Source organism: Phlebotomus argentipes, unplaced genomic scaffold (genome assembly GCF_947086385.1).
Source record: "Phlebotomus argentipes unplaced genomic scaffold, Phlebotomus argentipes genome assembly scaffold_18, whole genome shotgun sequence".
NCBI classification, from domain to species: Eukaryota; Metazoa; Arthropoda; class Insecta; order Diptera; family Psychodidae; genus Phlebotomus; species Phlebotomus argentipes.
The window spans coordinates 8,722,332-8,744,360 of record NW_026776177.1 but is presented as its reverse complement, the minus strand read 5'-3'; the positions used below and the strand labels follow the sequence as shown (position 1 = coordinate 8,744,360).

Here is a 22,029-nt window from a genome sequence, read left to right as displayed (position 1 = left end):
CGCGCATTATCTCAATAATATTTGTGATTGTGGCGTCGAATGGAATTCAGGACCTCTTCTCACTGATCGACGATGAATCGCTGCCCGAGCCCCCAATTATTGAACCTTTGGATCCGCTGGATTCTGGATATTCGACTCTGCTTCACTGATTTCAATTTTATATTTGTTTATCAATCAATTGAATTCCACTGAGTGGCTTTATCACGCGGGAATCTTATGAAATTTCACATGCGACTCAAATGGCGAAAGTCGCATGGCGACAAATGTGATTTCGCGCTGCACTCGCGTGGAAATAGTGCGGATTGGAGACCTAAAAATCCCGAAAAACATTGATTTATCTCGTGTGTTTATTATTTTGAAAGTGAAAAAAGTAGAGCATATATTTGTGTGGCTCTGCTGTCTTATCAGCGAGAGCAGCGCTGTGTTTTGTAGTTGATTCTCGTGCGGACAGTTTATCAATGGAAGTGCGCGCGTCAATGTGAGCCAGCTGATTCCAAGGATCTCCTCATAAAAGCTCGAGACACTTTAGTTAGTTGCTTCCGAGCAGTCGAGCGAACAAGTTGAGAGAATATTTTCTGTGATCAGAGTGCGCAAGCGAAGCAGTTGGAGAAGATTCCAAAGTGATCGCGCGAAACTCCTGAGATTATCACACAACTATTCCTGGGCGATTGAGAAGGACGCGGACAAGAATTCACAACAATGACCAACACCACGAACGGCAAAGTGATCAATGGGAATGGCACCAGCGAGAGATCTCGCAGCCCAAACAGCCAGAAGCCAGAGGAGCTGTAAGTGCTAAATACTTCCCCAAAATAATTTATCTGTTGGTCATTAGGAAAATTTCCAGTTTAAATATTTTTTTCCGAGAGTTTAATCTTGAGGAGTTGGAAAGGGGTCAAATGGAAAGTGATTACGAGGCGCAGTGCAAAATTTGCCAGTGATCTTTAGCAAAACAACTCTGCGCGCCAGTTGTCAATATTTCCCCATTGAAGAGGTGTTAAGGTCGCACGCAGGAAGTTGTCGTGCACGTGGCCAAATTGCCTTGACTTTTACATAGCGCGATATACCAATTGAGATGTGTTGCTCTGCACTGAGATCGGCCAATTAACTGCCAATTGGCGGTAAGTGCAATTGATAACGTGATTTGATCATGTGACCAGGAAATTGAAGAAAAAGAAATACTCTCGGCAAATTATGATAAATGATCTCAATACAATCGTAGGCTGTGTTTAACTCAGCAATGTTCTCTCTTCTTACTATTTGTCACGCCCACTCTTAAACCACGCCCGTCCAACTTAGATTTTATTTTTAGGCATTGTCTATTATCACCAATGATTTTTTTATCGTTAGATATCCCTATGAGATGATCAAGGAGATCGCTGATCATCTGCTGGAGAAGACAAAGTACCGCCCAAAGATCGGGATCATCTGTGGCAGCGGTCTCGGGACTCTGGCGGAGAGTCTCACTGACGTGGACGTGTTTGACTACGAGAACATCCCCTACTTTCCGTCCACCACAGTCGAGGGCCACGCTGGCAGAATGGTCTTTGGCCAGCTGAATCGCGTCCCCGTGATGTGCATGCAGGGCCGATTCCACTATTACGAGGGACACTCGCTGGAGAAGTGCTCCATGCCCATCAGGGTCATGAAGTTATCAGGCGTGACCCATCTGATCATCACGAACGCTGCTGGTGGGCTGAATTCAGCCTACAACGTCGGCGATATCGTGGTGATCAAGGACCATCTCAATCTCATGGGCATGGCGGGACTCAATCCCCTCCTGGGCCCCAATGATCCGCGTTTCGGACCTCGCTTCCCCGCCATGAACAACGCCTACACGCCAGAGTTGCGCGCCATGGCGAAGAGGATCGGCACTGAGATGGGAATCGCCAATGAGATGCATGAGGGTGTCTACACGTAAGTCACACACCATGATTATCGATTGACTCGCTCTCTGTTATCTCATGCTGGCTGTTTGCAGATGTCTGGCCGGGCCCAACTACGAGACTCCAGCTGAGCTGCGCGCGCTCAAGATTCTGGGCGTCGATGCAGTTGGGATGTCAACAGTGCATGAAGTCGTCATGGCCAAGCATTGCAACCTGACGGTCTTCGCCATCAGCTTGATCACCAATAAGTGTGTCTTTGATTATGATGGGCAGCAGGAGGAGGCCTGCCATGAGGAGGTCGTGGAGGTGGGAAAGATCCGGCAGCGTGTCTTGTGCGATCTCGTGCAGAGGATGGCGACGGAAATTGCAAAGTGAAACAAATTCTTAATGTTAAATTCGCAAGAGAGACAATAAATTAAATGTGCTTGGAAATTGGCGACCTTTATGGCACTCTTGCCTGAAATTATTCTCTAAAGGCCTGTGAGTCCAAATACCTTTCTTTTATTTGACATCAAATACATTGGTGAAACATCGATTTTTGGTGAATTCTTCATTCGCTCTTTGGAAGAATAATTGGTAAATATGTTGGTGTGTTAAAGCCGTGCCGTAACAATATTTATCACAAAATGGACTATAAGATAGTGTTAATGATGAAATTATGTACCATTGAGAAATTCTCCAAGAGGCGAACTTTTAAAATGACTAGAATAACAAAAAGTCAGGTGATTAATCATGCACGCGTTGTGGTCTTTGAGGGAATTACTGAGAATCACGCTGAAATAATCAGTGGCGGGAACATAAGTCCATCTCTCTTGGAGCAACTCTCAAAGACCGGTGATAAATTCTACAATTGACCAGTGCGCGACTCGAAAAATGTATAGAAAAATTCAAGGAATTCCCTTATCAAGCACACACCCACCGACATTACAAATCCCACTGATAGCAAAAGTGTGGATAACATACACGCTACTTTAGTCCCTAAACGCTGTCGGAGTCGCTGAGCTTCGCCAGTTCCGATTCCAGGCGCAACAGCTGAACGTACGTGATGAGGCGCCAGTTCTCCTTCTCATTGTCCGAGCTGATGAACGTGGTGTAGTAGGAAATGAGCTCCTGCGAGCCGTCATCGTCCAGATCGGCGATCATCAGCGAGTTCTCCTGGTAGTTGAGATCCGGCTGGCAGAAAATCTCCTCGCCGTGCTCCTCCAGACAGAACTGTACAATGTTGTTCTGACTAGTGTTGATTACGCGTGTGTCTGTGGAGTTGAACAGGATCATGAGCACCACTTCGCGCAGCACTCGCATGCGCAGCATCGGCTCCATCGGCGAGTGCGTGTGATTGCGCACCATCTCAGGAAACTCACGGCGCTTCCGTGAGCTGAACAACTCCCCGGAAGACGGCGTCCACTCCCAGAACTTCACAATGAACCCACTTACAGCGCTCCTCGTGGTGTTCAGGCTGAGACTCGTGGGCACCATGCCGTATATCCCCGTTCCGTTCTTTATCAGCACTTCGTGGTTGTGCCTCTCGTCCGTCAGGCGCACCGTCATATTGCAGTGATGTGGACACTTGCCGCGATTTTCCACAATTAGCTCCCTTCCGCCAGCCGGATAGATGTTGTACTGGTTCTCCGTGTTCTTCCGCTGGCCCAGTAAGCGGTGCTGCTCAATGCTCTCCGGCCTGGACAGTATGTTCACCTTCAGGGCGGTGTTTGTCCACAATCTATAGAGATCCTCGAGGGATTTGCTGAACGCCACTGAGCTCTCATTGCGCCAGCAACTGAGATTTATCCGGAAATCCTTGTCAATTGTCAATCTGTGGATGCTCTCGCATTCCATCACGGTGTAGCTCTTGCCCAGGACTCTTCCAGTAGCGCCAGAGATTAGAATCAGACTGTTGTGTTGATTCGCATCACTGAGCCCGATCTGCAGGAGGTCTTTCACGCCATCTCCATTCAAATCTGGTAAAATCAGTGGGAAATCCACAGAATCTTCTGGGATTCTCGATGAATTTGCTCCTCTGGTGTTGATGTGCCACAGCCACTCGCCTGAGACGGGATCCAGAGCGCCCAGAAGGCCCATCTTTCCCACGATCAGACAATCCGGTTGGCCATTCTTATCCACATCCACGAGAGTGCAGTCTATCGACTTGGGTTCCTCCGGCATCTCGTCATACCACGCAACATGACCGCCTCTGCCAATCAGCGAGATGATCCCATTCGTGTGATGCTCTCCATCCTCGAATTCCGCAAAAACTCTGTCGCTGCGATACATGAAGATAAGATTCTTTCCTCTGCCCTGCACGCCAGCCACTGTATTTATCACGCCCTTTAGCTCAATCTTCTCGTAATCCCGCAGCCAGTTGTGAGTCTTCATGCCCTTCTCACCATTGGAGCATGTGGCGGAGTCCGAGCAGGGCAGCAACCACAGGAAGGCCACAGTGACGAGGATGCAGAGCCCGATGGAGGCGCAAAAGAGCGCCTTCCGCACACCTGACATGCCTTTTCGCTCGGGCAGAGTATTTGTCCAGGTTGGCGGAATACTTCCCCGCTCGACATTGCTGTAATTGCCCAGGATTTCCGTGGTGGAGAACATTAGATGGTTCTCGATTCGCGTGAGATTGCTGGGCGTCCTGACGGCGTTCCCAGATTTTGGCTGCAGCCGCGCATGATGATGATTCCTGTGCAGCAGCTCTTCCTCACTCTCTGAATCACTCATGGTCTGGCACAGTGGAGCATAAACACCTTGCGATGTGTCGCTACTTATCATAATTCCTTTGGAAAACTAGAAGACAAGCAAATGCAATTAGTGAAAAACAAGAATCGTTGTGTTATCAGAAGACGATCTTTCTCACCTGTTTTTGCAAACTTCAGCTGCTATTTCCACTCAACGAGACGTGGAATTACAGCTGTGCATATTTATGAAAAAATTTACACTGAAGAGATGCCGAAAATCTCGGTATTTCTTTTTTTTCACGGTCACCAAAATTCTTATCGATTGTTATTGTTTTTCTTTGGTGACTTTCGCGGCGAATGTGGCGAAATGAGGGCACCACCATCGCCATGGAGGGAAAATTCGATTCTATAAAATGTGTATTTTCCTCAAAGTTTCCTTTGAACATTCATATTTTTCCCAAATGATCTTCAATCTGCGAGCTGTGAGTAATCCCGTTTCAGATTTAGAAGGGATTTAAAAAGATTTCTTGTCGGGACACATTTCCTTTCTCTTTTTTTACAGTGTAGCAGCCGTCATTGTTGACGTTGATAATCGCCGTGAAAAACTCGCTTCTGGTGGGGGAGTTTTTTCAGCAAAACGCAAGTGGAAAACAGTGAAAATTTTCGTGAAACAGAGTACCAAAAACGTGTGATAGATCATCTATATCGAGAACGTGAGTGTCCAGCGTGTGCAAATGGGTAAAATTGACAAGGGAAAAGGTGCAGAAAGTGAATGTTTTTCTGTCTCTTTGCAGCGCAATGGCCGCCCTAGATTCCCTGGAAGAACAGAGTCTCAGGGAGTGCGAGAACTACATTCAAACCCACAGTATTCAGCAGATCCTCAAGAACTGCATCGTGCAGCTTTGCGTGCGACAACCTGAGAATCCAATCTCTTTTCTACGACAATACTTTCAGCGACTCGAGCGCGTAAGTGTCAAAGCAAAGTGCTCTACTTTGGGGACTTTCCCCGTCCGGAACACCTCTGGATGCACAAATCCGCGTGCCACTGCATGCTGGGGATGATGAGTTATCTCAGTGGGCCACTTTGGCGGAGAGTGGCTCACTGGCGAAGTGCGATTTGGGGCAATATGCCAGCCTTGGGTCGAAGATCACCTCTCCGGGAGGCACAAGGAGAGGGCTTCCCACCCAATGACGCAGAAAGATGTGCGAAAGTGCGCGATGGGTGGCGATATAAATTGGAGTGGAGGCTCTCCTCTAAATCCGGTAATTTCCAGAAATTTCCTCACTCCCATTCGCGATTATCACGTGTGTGGGTGAGTGATTTCGATGCGTAATCTCTCTCGCCATGTCTCGAGCGTCAGTGTGAATTAAACACTCCGCTGCAGATCAAACAGTTCCCATCCTCTCGCGGAAAAGCTCGCGGATCTGGGGAGGAGAGTGTCTCAGATAATCTCTTGATTCCCATCGCTAATCTCGGCCCATCTTCATCCCTTTCTGAGCCTGACAGGAGTGTGCTTCTCCGTCAGAGCAAGGATTAGGGTGAGAGTACAAGCCTATGATAAGATTTCGTGCCAATTTTGTGCCTCTCTGTTGTAAATTCGCAAGTTAAAGTGACTTGTAACATCTTACTACACGTTCTTCCGCACAAATTGTATTCACTATTCACAGATGCTGGCCATAAATGTTAGAACAGGGAGTGCAAATATTCTCCCATAAATTCCCCACATCCACAAATTACGCACAAGAGGTGGAAAGGGCAAGTCAATCAAAATTTATTCGATTCTCCTTCTGACCTCTGACCTCTGCCCACGCAAAGCACCGACAAATTGAGTGATTAAAAGGACAGTTTATCTTGAATGGTGGAGCATTTGGGGAATTCACTAATTGAAATACACTGTCTTGGCAAGATAATTGTGCAATTGCGTGAAGAAAGATGCCTGAGAAGGGATTTCGCACATTTTTGCGCGCCTTCGAGACAATCAACAAGTGGCAGTTTTAATGATTTTTCCCACTTGCTAGTTTGCACATAATTTTCTCAATTATTCAGCACTATATTTTGCCCATATCCGGAAAATTGTACCCACGAACGCAAATGATATTGACAAAATTGTGGCAATTTCAGACACTGAGTTGGGGATGAGTTGGCAAAGGGGGAGGGATTGGTTGGCAATTTCCATTGAAATCTGGCTTCGGTCTATTGAATTGCGGTCCCAGTGAAAGGAAATGGAGACCTCCCCGCCCAATCAATTGATTTCTATGTGACATTACTCCTCATTCTTCCGCCTGGGAAGGCCAACAAATTTTTCTTCCTTCTGGATAATGGGCATTCATGACGTAATTTCCCATCATTTTTCATGGCATCCCCTGTCACCCGCACAACCATTGGGGTGCCAAGATAGAGGAGCTTTTATGTTAGAAGGCGTGTTATTCTGTTGGCCAATGTACATCGTTAAATCATTTAGCACGTGAGCAGAAAGTTGAGTCTATTGAGAGTCTGACAAAGCAACTGGGTGGAGTATGAGAAGAGGCGGGGCTTCCTCACAACACGGCAAAGTGAAAGGACTAGCAATACAGCTTAAATTATTACTTCACATACATATTGATTATTGTGCATAAAAGCTTCGTCAGTCTGCTGACAAAGTATACCTTCTCTACCCTTGATCCAGAAAAGAAAAGTGTTATGCAAAATGGTTGCTTTTTCCCCTGAATTTCCACTTTGAAAATTTCCTCATATCATCAATATGAGAGTATGTGTCTCTATGGGAATTCTATGAATGATTGAGACGTTCTCGCGAAGGTCTCAGCGTGAGACAATACACAGTTTTTCTAGGTCAAGTGTTGGTGCAATTTTATGATTGACTACCCCCTCCTGGTGAGCCACAGTATACAGATCGAATTGCAGGAGAGAGAGAAAATGTGAGAGAGATTTTTCACGCCTGCGTAAATATTCGGTGGAAGCCTTGTAAAATTTATACCCATATTATGGAAGTGTATAAGTTCTGAAAACAAATAATTTGCATGAATTAGAGCTGCTGTGGCTTCTGTATCACCATCGAACGGAGAGGGGTTTGAGTGAGTTTCGGTGTTGTTTTGTGTGTTGTTTTGATTGAGTGGCCGTTGGTGATTTTATTGGCTCCACATGCGTCTAATGAGGCAATGAAAAGTGGAGTGGCGGGACGATTTCTTCCGGCTCATCACAAAGCGCGCGAGAGTCCTCTTGGATGGGCGTGAGGGTGGGCTGTTAAGTGCGTGTGTTGTATTTCAAATGGGGCGGAAGGAAAAGTTTTCGCGCGTCTCTGTGACGCCTGTGACAGTGGATTTTCTTTTGCAAAAATGCCATCAGGAGTGTGAGGCGATGTGAAGTGTCTCTGGGTTGACACCTATGGACTGTCTCTCTTTCACCCTCAGCGGCTGACTGGCTGGGAAAACTGTGTGAGCCTCTCGATGGGGTTTCTCTCTCTCTCTCTCTTGCACTCTGTTGTGCTCTGCGCGCTGGGCACGTCTCATGTGTGCCTCTGGCGGCTGACGAGAGGGACTGAGTTAGATTTTCGCGAGTGCTTCTTGGGTGTAGTTCAGTTCACAGACCAATTTTCTCAATGGTAGCTCGTCTGTGGTGGAGATAATGGTGTAAAAGGAAACAAAAAAGGGGTTGTTGAGTGAAAAGTTTTTTCTGTGTGATTGTTGGTGGGTTTTTATATTTCAGTATCTTCTCACCTAATTTACTCCTAATATCGAGACATTCTTGTATGTCACCACAGAAATTTCTCCCTTTGTGTGAATCCTTTAGCCGTGTTGCAGAGTGAATATATATTGGGGTTTGTGTAGGAGGAAAAAGAAATCCCTTTTAATATTTGATTTAATGTTGATGGTTTCTCCCCATCGATTGTGTGTGTGTTTGTGTAGTCAAATGAGCATTTTTTCTTGCTGACCTTCGCATACATTTCACATATTTAGACTTAATAATGTTTGAATATGATTTTCCCTCCCAATATTTGCGGGATTTACTGTTTATTCTTGACTTTCCTTCACCGCAAAAATTTTGCTATAAATACAATGACAATTGCATGCACTTCTCAAAGTGATTAAGCGAGAGTGAGAGCTTCAGTGCTTCGTGAGAGATGGAACAGAACTTCATTAGTAATTTCCGTTGTAGGCAATAACTTTTTCCAATGCCGAGGAAGTTAACTTGGGCGAAAATTGTGCACGGAGATTGCCTCAAAGTGGCTCTTTCCTCTTTGGCAGGTGTGTTTTGCCAGGGGGTGGGAAATTATTGTACACGACGAAAGACCCTCCGCGTGGATGTGATTTATTGCCCAGATCCTCGCGCTTCTTCTATTGGCAGTTTGTGTATTTTCATTTTGGGTTTGGCAAGAAAAAGTTTGTGTGTGTTCAGCGACTGGGATGGATTTATCGGGAATTACAATTGTTTAAGTTGAAATTTCCGCTTTGAACTCCCTAAGATTAGATGGTTGTTGTTTTCTTCCGCAAATACCTGAGATATTTCAGTAATTGCTAATGAAATGTGGGTTTTCCTGCATGAATCTGGAAGCAATTACAATACGAGAAAGAGAGAGAGAGAGAGAGTCTTTCCTAAAGGTCACTCTCACTTTATGATTGTTTGAGATAAGCTTACAATAAGATCTATTTGAGAATTGTGATGAAGCAACGTATTTTTTCTATAAATCAAAGGAATTCAAGAAGTTTGTCAGATGCTGCGAAAGTGCGTGCGCTAATATTTACAGCGCATATCTGTAACCCATCGTTAAACCTCCGAAAGCACATCTAATTTATTGTCTGTCCAAATCGTCCAAATGTTTTAATTTCTTCACGCAGAAAATCTCAAGAGATGCTTTCCATTCTGTTCTTATAAACAGACATGGGGAATAATTTATTTCCTCTTGTGTGTCTTCCAATGATGAAATATTCCGTGAGGACTTCCAAATTATCATCTCCTTCTTAATGAGATGTACAGAGGAACTTGTGGGCTTTGATACTGGCCTTAAAAATATACTTTCCAACACTGTAATTCCGTGATGAGAATCACAATTATTTTCCGGACATGCGGCGGAGTTGTTGCTTTTCTGAAATGCAAATTAATGTGACCTTTTTTGTGTCCAGATGTACAATTTTGGCGTGAGAAATGCAAATGTTGAATAGGCGTGTGGGTGGTTTTGATCGCAGACTGGTTTGAGTGAGATAATCCATATCGGAAATTCTTGTAGTTTTCTTGTTGCTTTACAACCGGTGAGAGTAATTTAATACCCTGGGGTTTTGCGGTGGTGAGAGAGTGTGAAAAATGACGTTAGAACTCTTCTTTTCACCCTGTGGCGAGCAAATTTCTTCAGTCTTGTGTTGTTTACTTCCCTTTTTCTGCTTGCCTTGGTAATTTATGGGAGTCATCATAAGGAAAATATTGATATTCTCTCACATTTTTGTCCCATTTCGCCATTAGGCAGTACGACGAAGGGTGGGCAGAAGACACAGAGAGAAAAAATGTCTAATTATTTTTAGAACAACTCTAGTGGGTTTGATTTAATCCTCTTGCTTGTAATGCTTCACCCCCGCGATTTTTCTTATGCTGATGTGCAGAGTTGGGGGTGAATTGGTCTGTTTTACAAATTGTGTGTGTCGCTCTGTGTTCCCCTGTCAGTGGTGTATATTTCTGTCTGTTGGGAAATACGATGAGTGGTTTTGCTTCTTTCCTTTCAATTTAATTTCTCTTCCAAGAGGGATTAACGTTGGAGGTTGATTGATTGTGCGAGAGTTGACGAATTTGACGAATAATTGTGCGGAAAAGTCTAAAGTTTGTGTTGAGGAATGGCTTCAAAGCTACACGTAAGAATAATAATAAGAATTTTATCTTGTAATCCTTTCGATTAGATGTTATAGTGAAATTTAGTGATAACACTTTTAGAGTGAGAAGCAACAATGTGCTTCTCCAATTTCACCTACTTTAAGCTTGATATCTGAGACTTTTTCTATCTTCTTCAGCGCTCTTTCTTGAAATTTCACGCTGTTTTCCACCGACACAATTCTTTGGTTGCATTAGAGTAGAGAAACACATTATTCTGTGATAATTTATAAAGTTTGTTGCCAATTGAAGTAACTAAAGTGTGTGTTTTATGAAACGTATTGTCGTATGAAAATCTCTTCATATGGACATAATATTGCTGTGTTAGAATTTTCTCTGAACTCTCTTATTTTCTCGAAAAATGTACACTTTCTAAACTGGCGATCTGAGATGGAAAATGTGCCGCGAGTCTCGCTTTTTTCGTGTATGGCTCATCAAGAGGATTTTTTCTTCGGCGATGGGCAAAAAGCCAGGCGGTGAAGAAAATTGTGGAATCGAAGGAGAATTTTCCCCGCTTCGTGGTCCGAAATTCAATGTGAGACTGAGAGGGAAAATATTGCCGAAGATTGTGGGAACATAATGCGCGAATAAAATGTGAACGAGAGTCACTTTAGTATCGTGCCTCAATTCATCACGAGAAGATTCACGCAAAGGAGGGAAAATTCATCTTGGTTTTCTTCAGCATTTACTGCTGTGTATGTGTGTAGTTTTCCACGTTTAATTTTTTTTCTCTAAATCTATTGGAAGGTCTCACCTGAACGGTGTGTATTTTTGTCTATAATAAGTGCGCGCGCGATCGCCAAGGTGAGATTGATGGGTTTAATCTTTGATTAATGCCATAATATTTTGCTGATTGTGTGCTGCAAAGAGAGGAGAATTTTCTTAGAGCAGAGTGAAGTTTAAATATATATTGTGGCGGATTAATATTCGAAGATTTATAAATATACAGAAATTTTTGGAAGTATTTCAGATGGTATTTGAGTTGGGAAAGAGTGACGTCTTTTTGTATCTTTCTTAACGACATTATGATTCTATTTTCGTGTGATAATTAATTATTCTTTATTACATTTTTTCACTAGTATGACTTGTCTCGTCGCCTCAAGCTCATCATGATGATAATGTGAATTTCTTTCTCGTATCATTGACTGCCTAAATATCTTTTCTCTTATGTAAGAATCATGTGAATTGCCTTCTTGCCGCCCCAACAACGGTCAGTTTCTCCAGAGAGCCTTCCATAATTTTCATTATATCTCTCCCCTGTGGCGAATACTAATGGAGATTGTGATGAATGTCTTTGCCGGACTTTATCTAATCGCACACGTTCGATTGTTCGTTCTGTAATCAAATTACGCGCGAGAAGAAGGAGAGAGAGAGAAGTTACTGGACAATCTTGTTGCCGAATAAAGCTTTCGGCGGAGTTTGGTAAAAACTGACGAAATAATTAACAGAGTGTAAATTTTAGTAGAAACGGAAGGCGTTGTGGCGCAAGTAAAGCTGTTGGGATCGTTTTAGAGAAAAGTCAAAGTATAGTCTCTGTAGTGATCATGATTGAAGATGAATATTACATCATAGTGTGAGGAGTGGAAAAAGAGTTTTGTAAGGAGAGTGTGAGAGCAAGAGCATGAAAACAATTTTATTTGTAGCTTGTCGCCTTTTGCTATTTCTGTTTCTCGATGTGTCTCTCAAATAGCGCGGGCATGTGTTTGATTGTATAGTTGGAGAACATTATATTGGTGTCCGCCAGAGAGCTCCAGTTTTGTGTGGGTGTCCGAGAGTGGCACAATTTTTAGAATTGAAATGAATAACATAATTAGTAATGGAAGGCAGAATATTTGGCACTTTTATTCTGATTAATGGGATTTCCAGCAATTGAATGTGGGCTTTTTCCCCCGATTGACTTTCTTGCAGGAGCAAGCGAAGTTGGACGCCAGCAAGCAGGCCACTAGTCCAGAAGAGTGTGAAGATTTGAGCCCAATGCCACAATCAACGGCACCGCCAGTGAGACGGCGTGGCGGAATTTCCGCGGAGCCCGTGACTGAGGAAGACGCCACGAGCTATGTCAAAAAGGTTAGTCGGGAAGAGAGCGCTCTTCCAATGATTTTCCCATAAATAATAAATATTCGCGCGCCTTGAGACTTCACATCAAGTGTTTTTTCATGGATTGTGCGGAGCTTTTCCGCGCTCAGAGACACTAATTTGAGAGATTTACGAATAATTAATAAAGGAAAAATGCGATAACATTAAATTTTTTCCTTATTTTCAATGGTTGGAGTTATTTTCATGTGGTCAAAGTATACAAGAGTAGATTTTTAAAGAATTTTTTTAAAGAAATATACGTTTCACAATTTACAATTACTGCTGAAATGATACAGTATTGATTCTGCATTGGGTTTAACAGCAGATTGTGATTAAAAATGGTCTGCTCAAATGAACTAAATATATCTTGTTAATTAATTTCTGGCTAATTCCACAAAGCTTAATTGGCAAATGGACTCACTTTACGGGATTCACCCGAATATCCTGTGGTATTTGTAGTGAAACTATTAAATTTGCATGGGAAATGTTTGCTTAGTGCTCTGAGGAACTGTAAAAAATCAATATTATCATATCAAAATTCTCTCTTTCTCTCTCTGTGTGTTCCTGCTATATTTCCTCTGTGGTATTATGTACATATTTCCCTGGAGTAACAATTCTGCTTATGAAAATACTTTTCTGAGAAACCTTTAATACAAAGTTTATGTGGGCATATTAAATCATTTTCAAGTGCTCTCGAGAGCAATAAAGCTTGGGATACTTTATGGATGGAAAGTCTCATAATAGGCATCGGTATAACCTTTCCTCATTTAGAGGGTGGGCAAATAGGGGGTGGTAATATTAATTTTGCTGTGGTTTTTAGGTCGTTCCAAAGGACTACAAGACCATGGCGGCTCTTTCAAAGGCCATTGCCAAAAATGTCCTCTTCTCTCACTTGGATGAGAATGAACGATCAGACATTTTCGATGCAATGTTCCCGGTTAATTGCTTAACGGGCGAATCAATTATACAGCAAGGCGACGAGGGTGATAATTTCTACGTTATCGACCAGGGCGAAGTTGAGGTAGGGTTGAAAGTGGTGTATTTTTGACCGGGAAGAGAGAATGAAATTGCTCTTATCTCCTCTATGTTTAGGTGTTTGTAAATTCCGAACTGGTGACAACAATCGGCGAGGGTGGGAGTTTTGGTGAACTGGCACTAATCTATGGGACACCGAGAGCCGCCACTGTGCGTGCTAAGACAGATGTGAAGCTGTGGGGCATCGATCGTGATTCATATCGACGCATCCTGATGGGTTCCACCATCAGGAAGAGGAAAATGTACGAAGAGTTCTTGTCCCGCGTGTCAATTTTGGGTAAAGTATCAACATTGATTTTCTGATTTAATTATTCATGTCTGACGTTTGTGACCCATTTTCGGGGGGGCTGTTTTGTGTGTTTGCCTTTGTGCAGAGAGCCTGGACAAATGGGAGCGACTCACGGTGGCGGACGCCCTCGAGCCGGTGAGCTTCGAAGATGGGGAGACAATTGTGAAACAGGGAGAACCTGGAGATGATTTCTACATCATCGTCGAGGGATGTGCTGTTGTCCTGCAGCAAAAGGGTGAAGCTCAACAGGTGAGTTATGTCCTTTTCCACATCCTATTCGTCCTTCTATTTATGTAAATTGTTTATGTAAATTTTACGCCGTAATTGCGCTACTCAGAATGAAGATACAGCAGAAGTTGGACGTCTCGGTCCGAGTGACTATTTCGGCGAAATTGCTCTCCTCCTGGATAGACCACGAGCGGCCACAGTGATGGCCAGAGGTCCTCTCAAATGTGTCAAATTGGATAGAGCAAGGTAAATTGATTCATCAACTCCGAAATGATGAAACATTCTCACTAATGACTCTGGTGGTTTCGTGCAGATTCGAACGTGTCCTGGGGCCTTGTGCTGATATTCTTAAGAGGAACATTACACAGTATAACAGTTTCGTCTCACTTTCTGTCTAAGATAACATTAATAATAGAAAAATGCAAGAAGCAGGAAGAGTTTAGAAAGAGGAGAAATGAGCCCAAAAATTTCAAACAGTGATTGCCTTCAATCATCCAATTTCTTTCCTGGCATTCTATAGGCGAAAACGTTCTCATATCTTTTTTGTATAGTCTCTTTTTGGGAAATGACAATTGTTTACACCGAGATAATTGCATTTCACTGCACATTGATAAGCTAATAAAACAAAGAAGCTGAAGAAAAAAAAGAATAGAGTGAACAATTCAAAAGTAAAACAATTTCTTAATAAAAAAAATTGTAAGAAAATGTATACAAAAAGTAATTGAAAAAATTCGTAAGAAGGAAAAATGATAGTAATTGACTTGCGAAATATGAATTTTTATATAGAACCTTTCAATGTATCGTATTTATGAGAATTTTTAGTGATAAAAGGAATCAACTATCATCTAATGTGGCGGCGTAATGAAGTGAAATAAAGCACTATTGAGTTGTCATTCGTCATTGAACGAACATAATTTCGCTTACCTTTCCATACAAACCATTTCTTTTCCACTTAAAAAAAAATGTGCACTTTCTTGTACTGCATTGACGAATGGTGGATGAAAAGAGGAGACACAAATCTATAACATGTTGTAATATTCTTTGATTGTATACTTAATGCGCAGAGGGGAAGTTAAGAGAGCAGAGATAAACTAATTTATTTTAATAAAATGATGTAGAATGAGAAAAAGATAAAACAAACATGCATAATAGAAGGTTGAGCCAAAATTGAATTTTCGGGTGAAATATAACTTTTGCTTGTGAAACGAGCCGCGGGCGGATCGTAATCAAATTATACGGCTAAATTTATTTATTTTTAAAAATATGAGCACACCTACACGTTGATTTCCAACAAGAGCATAAGATTGCGAAATCATTTCTAAAGTTATAACATTAGACGTTAAATGAATTTTAAATGAATTATAAGAGGGGGAAAATATCTTGAGATGAAAATTTGACGTGTATTGTAAATAAGTATGTGTAATTTAAAAGAGGAAAAAAAACAAAACTTCTGTGGCAAGGAAAGAAAAATTCACGGAATTTCTTCTTCCAATGCATTAATGGGCAATTTCTTTTAGTCAAAAAAACAACAAAGAAAAGAAGAAAAATCTTATTTAATACCATTCTCTAAATTAAAATCATTCATCTGTATAAGCGTGTAATGTAATTTAAATTCGTGTTTATTTCCATAAGATGGTAACAGAAAGAATGATGGCTTTGTGGTGTGGAGAGATCGAAGAGAAACAACAGAAAGTATAAATAAATTGAATATTATTTAAAGTCATGTCATAAATATTGTGAAATTTTATTCTAATCCATCCTCTGTGTTACATTCTTCACTGCGACAACTGGTGTAAACGCATTTTCGGGTGTCTCTCTGAAGTGTTTGTGAGTGATATTTGGCGAAAACTCATTAAATATATCAGACTAATTAACAATACATTAGCATTCATTACATTCTGTGTCGGCCAGCGTCTTTTGTCTGTCGCATGGACAAATTTCGTCATGGATTTATTAATAGAATAGCAATTGTTACAAGGCATACAACATTGTATGCTTAATCTCTCCTGTCTCGAATGATGCTGCACAACAAAGTGCATTGAATGTTTACACCAGTTTTAATGCCGCTTCAGTGACTCTCTCGGTAAAATATATGTGTTAAACATTAAACTTCACCGTTTTGATGGGGGGAGTTAATATTGTTGTCCGCTTAATTAAATTCATCTGCCTTGTTTTTCTCCATTGAGTACTTTTTGCTAATGCAAATGTTTCCTATAAATAAGTTTTCTGAATACATTTTCTTGTGCTTACTCAACATACAAGATTCACCTTCACTCACTCTCTCACGTGGCAGTGATGATAAATTTGGATATTGTTTGTTTGTGATATGGGAAAATATATTTCAGGATTTCATGGAGTTATTCATGAATATCACTTTTGGAAGTTTCTTAATATTTCATTGAAATTGACAAAACTTTTGCTCTGCAGAGGAGAAATGCTGGGAAAATCATAAGAGAACTCTTCTATTCGAGTTTTCCACTTAACTGGGCGTTGTTTTGATACAAAAATGAATCATCACTGCCTCTCATCGCTCACCTTAAGGACTATTTTGATCTCCTGTATGAAAATCCTACATTAACGTGTCTTCTACTGAGAAACTAAACATTAGAGCCTCGCTTCCTGTCCTGTTGCCCACTTACAGCTCCAGCAACAGCACCTCCTCGTGCTAGAGAATGTTGCCCAACGTGGAGTCCATCATGCGGTCGTCGTACAGCGAGAGTGTCTTGGAGGCTCGCACTTTCCGAACGGACGGCGGAACGTCTCCGGGCGTCTTCACTCTCTGGCTGGGATCTCTTAGCTTCTCCACGCTGCCCTTGGTGGGGCCGAACACTTCCCTGAACACCTCCAGGGATCGCTGGCGCTTGATCTGCTTGTCCGTGAGCATCAGCTGCCTCAGCGAGGGATCATTGAGATTCTTCACTGCATTGGCGGACTTCGATGTGACGATTCTCGCCGGCAGTGGATCAGTGTGCTCTCCGCGTCTCTGGTAATTCTCAATGGAGTCGCTGGACTCAAGTGCCTTCAGCTGACCTCTCAGGGAGTTTCTGATGAGGTTGTTCTCGAAATAGCCACCAGACTCGGAGCTGGACTCAAAATGAATGGGAGCGAGATTGAGATTGCTCGGTCTCTGGCGAGGCTTCGGCGGGGCTTCTTGTGAAGATTCCTGACAAATCTCTGGGCAAGAGATGCTATCAACGCTCACGGGCAGCGAGAGTTTGTTGTTCATCAAGTGGGACTTCTCCTCACAAACGCTGGCGCGCTTGAAGAGTTTCTTCTTGATCATGGATCGAACGCCATTCCAGCCGTTGAACTTTCTCTCTCCATTGGCCAGCCTCACTTCAGTGGCTGACTCACTCTCCACGAGCTTTCGGCAATGGCTGGAATGTCTCACCCCTTCGGCGTCTGCTGTGTGTTCTGCGGTCTCCGTCTTGGGGATAATTTGGTTGGGCGGCGTGATAATGACGGTGTCGCTGGGACAGATGGGGGAGATGCTCTTCAGAGAGTTCACCACATTGTTTGTGGTCACAGGCGGGCTTCCCATCGTGGTGGTCTTGGGTCGCAGGGACGACAACTCGTGGAGTCTTTCTTCCACGCACAGCGCCGTCAGGCGAGCTTCTGCGTCCTGATCCCAGCACTCCTCGCATGTTTCTCTGATTATCTTGCCGGCAATCCCGCCGCCCCAAGTGGGCGGGAAGAGTGGTCGCGCTTTGTGGCGAGACACGAACACCTGCATCTGCTCGTAAGTTGGGTTCTTGCCCACTTCCGCCTCGTAAGGCGCTCGGTAGTCGGCTGTGCCCTGTCCCTCGGGGTAGAAATCCTGGCATCTCGTGCTGAGCTCCCAGAGAACCAGTCCCAGGGCATAGACATCGATCTGCTTGAGGGCGGACTCGCAATCTCTCAAGTTCACCGCGCCCTCGAGCACTTCGGGTGCCATGTAGCGAAGAGTACCCACCTCGTTGATGCTCTTCGTCTCGGCCAGAGCTATTTCGCCTCTGTACTCGTATCTGGGCCCAAAGGTCTTCATGGCGAAACCGAAGTCGCACAGGACGCAAGTCAAATCCGCCTTCACGAGGATGTTTCGGCTGTTGAGATCCCTGTGGCAGATGCAGGGCTTCAAGAGGTCACCCTTGCGCATCTCGGTGTGCATGTGCGCCAGACCGTGCGCTACTGATTTGGCCATGGAGCAGAAGACAGCATAGGCGGTTGTGTTCTCAGTCAACCAGTCCTGCAGGCATCCCAGCGGCGCCAGAGACAGCACTAGGAGGTACTCAATGTTGTCCTCCATCGTCCGGCGCTCGTCGCAGCCGAAGTACATGAGCAGGGAACAATCGTCCATGATGGGGAGCGTGTAGATGTCTCTCTCGTTGATGAAGTACTGCTTGTGCTGCCCTGGGAAGATCTTCACGGCCACAGGTTGCTCGTTGACCGATCCGCGCCACACTGTGCCGTACTTTCCCTGTCCAATCATGGCGCAGAGCTTGAGATTATCCACATTGTGAAGATTGGAGCTGTACCCGGGTCCTGATGGCGCCAGTGGAGCTAATTCCGGCTGAGATTTCTCTCCTCGCTTGCAAATGACGATGATAATCACGGACAATGGGATGAGACAGGCGAACGCGATGGCGATCCACACAAAGGGATTCTGCAGAATGGAAGCGTCCGGGGCAGGAGATGGCGACTGACTGGCCCAGATATCGTCAATATCTTCGCCCTCTTCAGTCACGCTGGTCATCCGGTCGTTGCAGAGGTTCTCCGAGCAACAACAGAAGAGGTAGCGATTACTGTCCCGATTCAGGGTGTTGCGGCTGATGCATTCGCTCTGGTCGCAAGATGCCTTCGAATCGGACTCCCAGCATCCTGGTAAAATCGTGTCATGTCTGAATTAATGCGCTTAACGTGATGGATGAAATTGAAAGGTATATTTACCTTGACTGGCAATGGTTACATTCCCGTGTGCATCAATTCTCCACAGAGCGTGGCAAAAATTAAATTTTCGCTCGCAAATTGTCGTTCCGATCTATGGGATTGAATTAAGGGCGTCAATTAAATGTGATATGGGAACGTGAAAAAATGATGGCCTGAGATTGAATGGATGTCTCTCGGTAATTAATAAATTTGCCCAAGAATTTGACAGTGAATAATCTCTCCATATCCTCACCGATAAATTGTAATTGGATGCCAAGTTGCTCTGCTGAATGTCGTACTTCTCAAACTCATCATCATCCCCAAAATCGTCTTCGTATGATGAATCGTTTTCGGCTGCTTCGTCACTCCTTGGATCCTGAGCCTGGGTGATTGACTTGACGCAAATGCGACTCTGCGGAGCTGCGATGGGGTGAGGATTTTGTGTGGGGAGGGAGAGAAAGGTAAATTTGTTGGCCTCATTTTGCAGCAATTTTCCTCGATGGAGTTTTCATCGTAAAAGCAAATGGGAAAAACTTTCTTACCGGCTGTGCAGCAGAGAAGCCAAGCCAGAGTCAGGGTAGTGAAAATCGAAAGGTACACCGCATTCATGGTTGGAAATTGTGGGGATAAATTATCAATTGGAGTACTTTAAGGGTGATTCTTCACACTGGTTTTCCACTGCTATTGATATTTTGAGGATATTTCCACAATTTCGCAGAGTTTCTGTGCATTTTCACAAACGCACACCAAAATTTTGCCACCCTCTATCGATTTTTCCTACGCCGCTGTACGATGGGGTGAGTTTTTCTGCCAGTCCCCCGCAAATGCACTTTTCTTGCTTTTCTCAACACGAACACAATATTGAATTTAGGTTATTTTGCCTTTTTCACTCAATAACACAAGAGATTCTTTGCATTTTTCAGTATTGAGCTTTTCATTGGGTCTTCACGCCAGAATCTCTAATGATTTCCAGGAAAAAAGAACATGTGTCGATATTTTTCCCTTAAACTGTTGAAGTTTTCCACAATTTTCCAACACTTCTGTATAAAATGCTCTTCGCTGATTCTATTTCTAGTTCTTTTAGACACTTTAAGGTGAATTATAGAATAGAAAATAGCGAAAAATACGAGATGGTAAAATCCGTGTGAAAAACACTCACAACTTGGTTTGTTTAGTTTGCTCACTGCGCAGTTTTACAATCGCAACAGGGGTGGATTTCACTTCTTCAGGGCATTTTACGGGGGTGGACAGAGAAAATGTTGTTGAGAGATTTGAAAAACAATTTTATTTGCAATCTTTGTGAACAATTCTTAGGGAGTTGCGGGCAGAACAACTCCTGAACACGATCCAAATCCAATTCTCTTGCCCTCACCTTCGCAATAGCCCCTGATGACCACTTCATCGCCGTCCTGGAGAAACTTCCTGGTCTCACCGCCGGACAGTGGAACGGTTTTGGTGCCCTTCCAGCACAGCTCCAGCAACGAGCCAAAGGAATCTGAAGTGTCACCACTGATTGTGCCGGAAGCCATCAAATCCCCGGGACGGAGATTGCACCCCGTGACCGTGTGATGAGCCACTTGCTGCAGCGCCGTCCAGTAGAGATGACGATAGTTCGAGCGGCAAACAGTGGAGCCCCGAAGGGCGCCTTTCGGCTTAATATCCACCTCCAGCTTGATGTCGAAATTGAAATTCTCCTTGTGCTGCAAGTATGGGAAAGGCTTGGGATCCTGAGGGAAGTTGTCCACGACGAAGGGCTCGAGAGCAGCCACAGTGACGACCCAGGGAGAGATTGTAGTGCCCAGATTCTTCGCAGTGAAAGGACCAAGAGGCACATATTCCCACTTTTGAATATCCCTGGCGCTCCAGTCATTCATCAGGACGAACCCGAAGATCCTCTTCTTGCTCTCATTGACGTCCACGCGCTCTCCGAGTTGCGTTTCTGGGCCGCCGATGAAGAAAGCCATCTCCAGTTCGAAGTCCAGCAGACGACATGGCCCAAACACCGGATCTGCGCCCTCCACGGGCAGCGTTTGGCCCAGAGGACGGCGAATTGGGGTGCCTGAGACCACAACGGAGCTCGCTCTGCCGTGGTAACCGACCGGAAGGTGCTTCCAGTTGGGCATGAGGGCATTCTCCCGGCCGCGGAACATCACTCCCACATTGGTGGCGTGATGGATTGAGGAGTAGAAGTCCGTGTAGTCCCCAATGGTCGCTGGTAGGTGCATCTTCACGCTCGCTAGAGACACGAACGTCCTGTGGAGAAAAAACAATTAGCTCCACCCTGTCCAATGTCCCGCCCTAAGAAACTTCACCTTTTCTTGAGGGATTCATCCCTGTCCAGCTCCGAGTTGCGCGCCAGAAGCTGAACGGTTCGCGCTCTCACTGCTGCCCATGCGTCATAGCCCAGAGACATGAGGGCATTGAGATTCGCGGCTCGGAGAGCATTCTAGTAGAGAAACAGTGGTAGATGTCAGCACTTTGATTGGCTTTTAAGTTAAGAGATTGGCATTCTTACTTGGTAGGAGACGTCATAGAGATGAGCCACTGTCGACAAATCCAGAACTTCCTCTCCAATGGCCACACCGATTTGAGTGTTGTTCTGCAAAATGAGTTCAAGCGGTCAGGATTTGTTTATGCCAGGGTGCTGAGAGTGTGTCTCTTAAAATCCTTACCTGGCCGGGGCGGGAAAACACTCCATAAGGAAGGTTCTCGTAGGTGAAGTCAGAGTCTTCTGGGACTGGAACGAATGTGGCACTCATCTCGGCAGACCTTAGAGTGATTCTGGCGTGAAGCAAGAGGCTGATAAGATAGATTAAACACCGCACTTTACAAGAGATCAGAGAATCTCCGTGTATGTCACTCGAAACGCGGCTGGAGACTGACGAAAAGTCGGTGTCAGGTTGTTGTTTATCTCGCGGCGCTCGATGCAAATGCCACAGGCCGCTCGACCACTTCCAGGGCGAAGCACTGAAGCACGCTGTGAGCAGCTGAAAAGCAGTATGGCAGCATTAGGTTCTAAGCGAAGGCCGGATTGTCTCTTATGGCTGCAGAGCTGTTGCCGAGGAAGAGAAACGAGCCTCCAAACTC

At 44.2% G+C, this 22,029-nt stretch overlaps 5 protein-coding genes across 10 annotated transcripts; 2 read left to right on the top strand and 3 right to left on the bottom strand.

The window, feature by feature from the left end:
* Positions 1 to 377: 377 nt before the first annotated feature.
* LOC132260980 (purine nucleoside phosphorylase) lies at positions 378 to 2,318 on the top strand. The gene is made up of 3 exons (XM_059759431.1): positions 378 to 788; positions 1,351 to 1,917; positions 1,982 to 2,318. Exons 1-3 carry the CDS (start codon positions 700 to 702, stop codon positions 2,259 to 2,261), a joined length of 936 nt encoding a protein of 311 aa, XP_059615414.1. The 5' UTR covers positions 378 to 699; the 3' UTR covers positions 2,262 to 2,318.
* Positions 2,319 to 2,407: 89 nt separating this feature from the next.
* Positions 2,408 to 4,913, bottom strand: LOC132260978 (uncharacterized). The gene is made up of 2 exons (XM_059759430.1): positions 4,738 to 4,913; positions 2,408 to 4,667 (listed from the first exon to the last, which is right to left on the bottom strand). The coding sequence occupies exon 2, from the start codon at positions 4,650 to 4,652 to the stop codon at positions 2,865 to 2,867; it is 1,788 nt and encodes a 595-aa protein (XP_059615413.1). The 5' UTR covers positions 4,653 to 4,667; positions 4,738 to 4,913; the 3' UTR covers positions 2,408 to 2,864.
* A 241-nt stretch (positions 4,914 to 5,154) lies between these two features.
* Positions 5,155 to 15,034, top strand: LOC132259312 (cAMP-dependent protein kinase type I regulatory subunit). Of its 6 annotated transcripts, none has more exons than XM_059756880.1 (8): positions 5,155 to 5,271; positions 5,353 to 5,524; positions 12,318 to 12,476; positions 13,306 to 13,506; positions 13,578 to 13,797; positions 13,895 to 14,058; positions 14,147 to 14,283; positions 14,351 to 15,034. In XM_059756880.1, the coding sequence occupies exons 2-8, from the start codon at positions 5,357 to 5,359 to the stop codon at positions 14,433 to 14,435; spliced, it is 1,134 nt and encodes a 377-aa protein (XP_059612863.1). In that variant the 5' UTR covers positions 5,155 to 5,271; positions 5,353 to 5,356; the 3' UTR covers positions 14,436 to 15,034. The 6 variants fall into 6 exon arrangements, with proteins under 6 accessions (XP_059612863.1, XP_059612868.1, XP_059612865.1 ...); XM_059756882.1 differs by lacking the exons at positions 5,155 to 5,271; positions 5,353 to 5,524 and adding exons at positions 7,976 to 7,990; positions 10,286 to 10,393; XM_059756881.1 differs by lacking the exons at positions 5,155 to 5,271; positions 5,353 to 5,524 and adding exons at positions 8,087 to 8,242; positions 10,286 to 10,393.
* Positions 15,035 to 15,597: 563 nt separating this feature from the next.
* On the bottom strand, positions 15,598 to 19,597 carry LOC132259311 (bone morphogenetic protein receptor type-2). Its single transcript, XM_059756879.1, has 4 exons — positions 19,485 to 19,597; positions 19,196 to 19,362; positions 18,964 to 19,054; positions 15,598 to 18,894 (listed from the first exon to the last, which is right to left on the bottom strand). Exons 1-4 carry the CDS (start codon positions 19,549 to 19,551, stop codon positions 16,703 to 16,705), a joined length of 2,517 nt encoding a protein of 838 aa, XP_059612862.1. The 5' UTR covers positions 19,552 to 19,597; the 3' UTR covers positions 15,598 to 16,702.
* A 604-nt stretch (positions 19,598 to 20,201) lies between these two features.
* On the bottom strand, positions 20,202 to 21,871 carry LOC132259584 (fumarylacetoacetase). Its single transcript, XM_059757280.1, has 4 exons — positions 21,615 to 21,871; positions 21,458 to 21,541; positions 21,255 to 21,388; positions 20,202 to 21,195 (listed from the first exon to the last, which is right to left on the bottom strand). Exons 1-4 carry the CDS (start codon positions 21,699 to 21,701, stop codon positions 20,253 to 20,255), a joined length of 1,248 nt encoding a protein of 415 aa, XP_059613263.1. The 5' UTR covers positions 21,702 to 21,871; the 3' UTR covers positions 20,202 to 20,252.
* Between the last annotated feature and the right edge of the window lie 158 nt (positions 21,872 to 22,029).

What these genes read in the sequence shown, in the direction of transcription:
- LOC132260980 (XM_059759431.1), top strand. Translation starts at nt 700, where the DNA reads ATGACCAACACCACGAACGGCAAAGTGATCAATGGGAATGGCACCAGC. An exon ending in AGCCAGAAGCCAGAGGAGCT is followed by an intron (nt 789 to 1,350) that starts GTAAGTGCTAAA and finishes TTTTATCGTTAG; the next exon opens with ATATCCCTATGAGATGATCA. An exon ending in ATGCATGAGGGTGTCTACAC is followed by an intron (nt 1,918 to 1,981) that starts GTAAGTCACACA and finishes GGCTGTTTGCAG; the next exon opens with ATGTCTGGCCGGGCCCAACT.
- LOC132260978 (XM_059759430.1), bottom strand. Translation starts at nt 4,652, where the DNA reads ATGATAAGTAGCGACACATCGCAAGGTGTTTATGCTCCACTGTGCCAG.
- LOC132259312 (XM_059756880.1), top strand. Translation starts at nt 5,357, where the DNA reads ATGGCCGCCCTAGATTCCCTGGAAGAACAGAGTCTCAGGGAGTGCGAG. An exon ending in GTCCCGCGTGTCAATTTTGG is followed by an intron (nt 13,798 to 13,894) that starts GTAAAGTATCAA and finishes GCCTTTGTGCAG; the next exon opens with AGAGCCTGGACAAATGGGAG. An exon ending in AAAAGGGTGAAGCTCAACAG is followed by an intron (nt 14,059 to 14,146) that starts GTGAGTTATGTC and finishes TGCGCTACTCAG; the next exon opens with AATGAAGATACAGCAGAAGT.
- LOC132259311 (XM_059756879.1), bottom strand. Translation starts at nt 19,551, where the DNA reads ATGAATGCGGTGTACCTTTCGATTTTCACTACCCTGACTCTGGCTTGG. An exon ending in GCTTCTCTGCTGCACAGCCG is followed by an intron (nt 19,363 to 19,484) that starts GTAAGAAAGTTT and finishes ACCCCATCGCAG; the next exon opens with CTCCGCAGAGTCGCATTTGC. An exon ending in TGTAACCATTGCCAGTCAAG is followed by an intron (nt 18,895 to 18,963) that starts GTAAATATACCT and finishes CGATTTTACCAG; the next exon opens with GATGCTGGGAGTCCGATTCG.
- LOC132259584 (XM_059757280.1), bottom strand. Translation starts at nt 21,701, where the DNA reads ATGAGTGCCACATTCGTTCCAGTCCCAGAAGACTCTGACTTCACCTAC. An exon ending in TGTTTTCCCGCCCCGGCCAG is followed by an intron (nt 21,542 to 21,614) that starts GTAAGGATTTTA and finishes CTCATTTTGCAG; the next exon opens with AACAACACTCAAATCGGTGT. An exon ending in GATGAATCCCTCAAGAAAAG is followed by an intron (nt 21,196 to 21,254) that starts GTGAAGTTTCTT and finishes TTTTCTCCACAG; the next exon opens with GACGTTCGTGTCTCTAGCGA.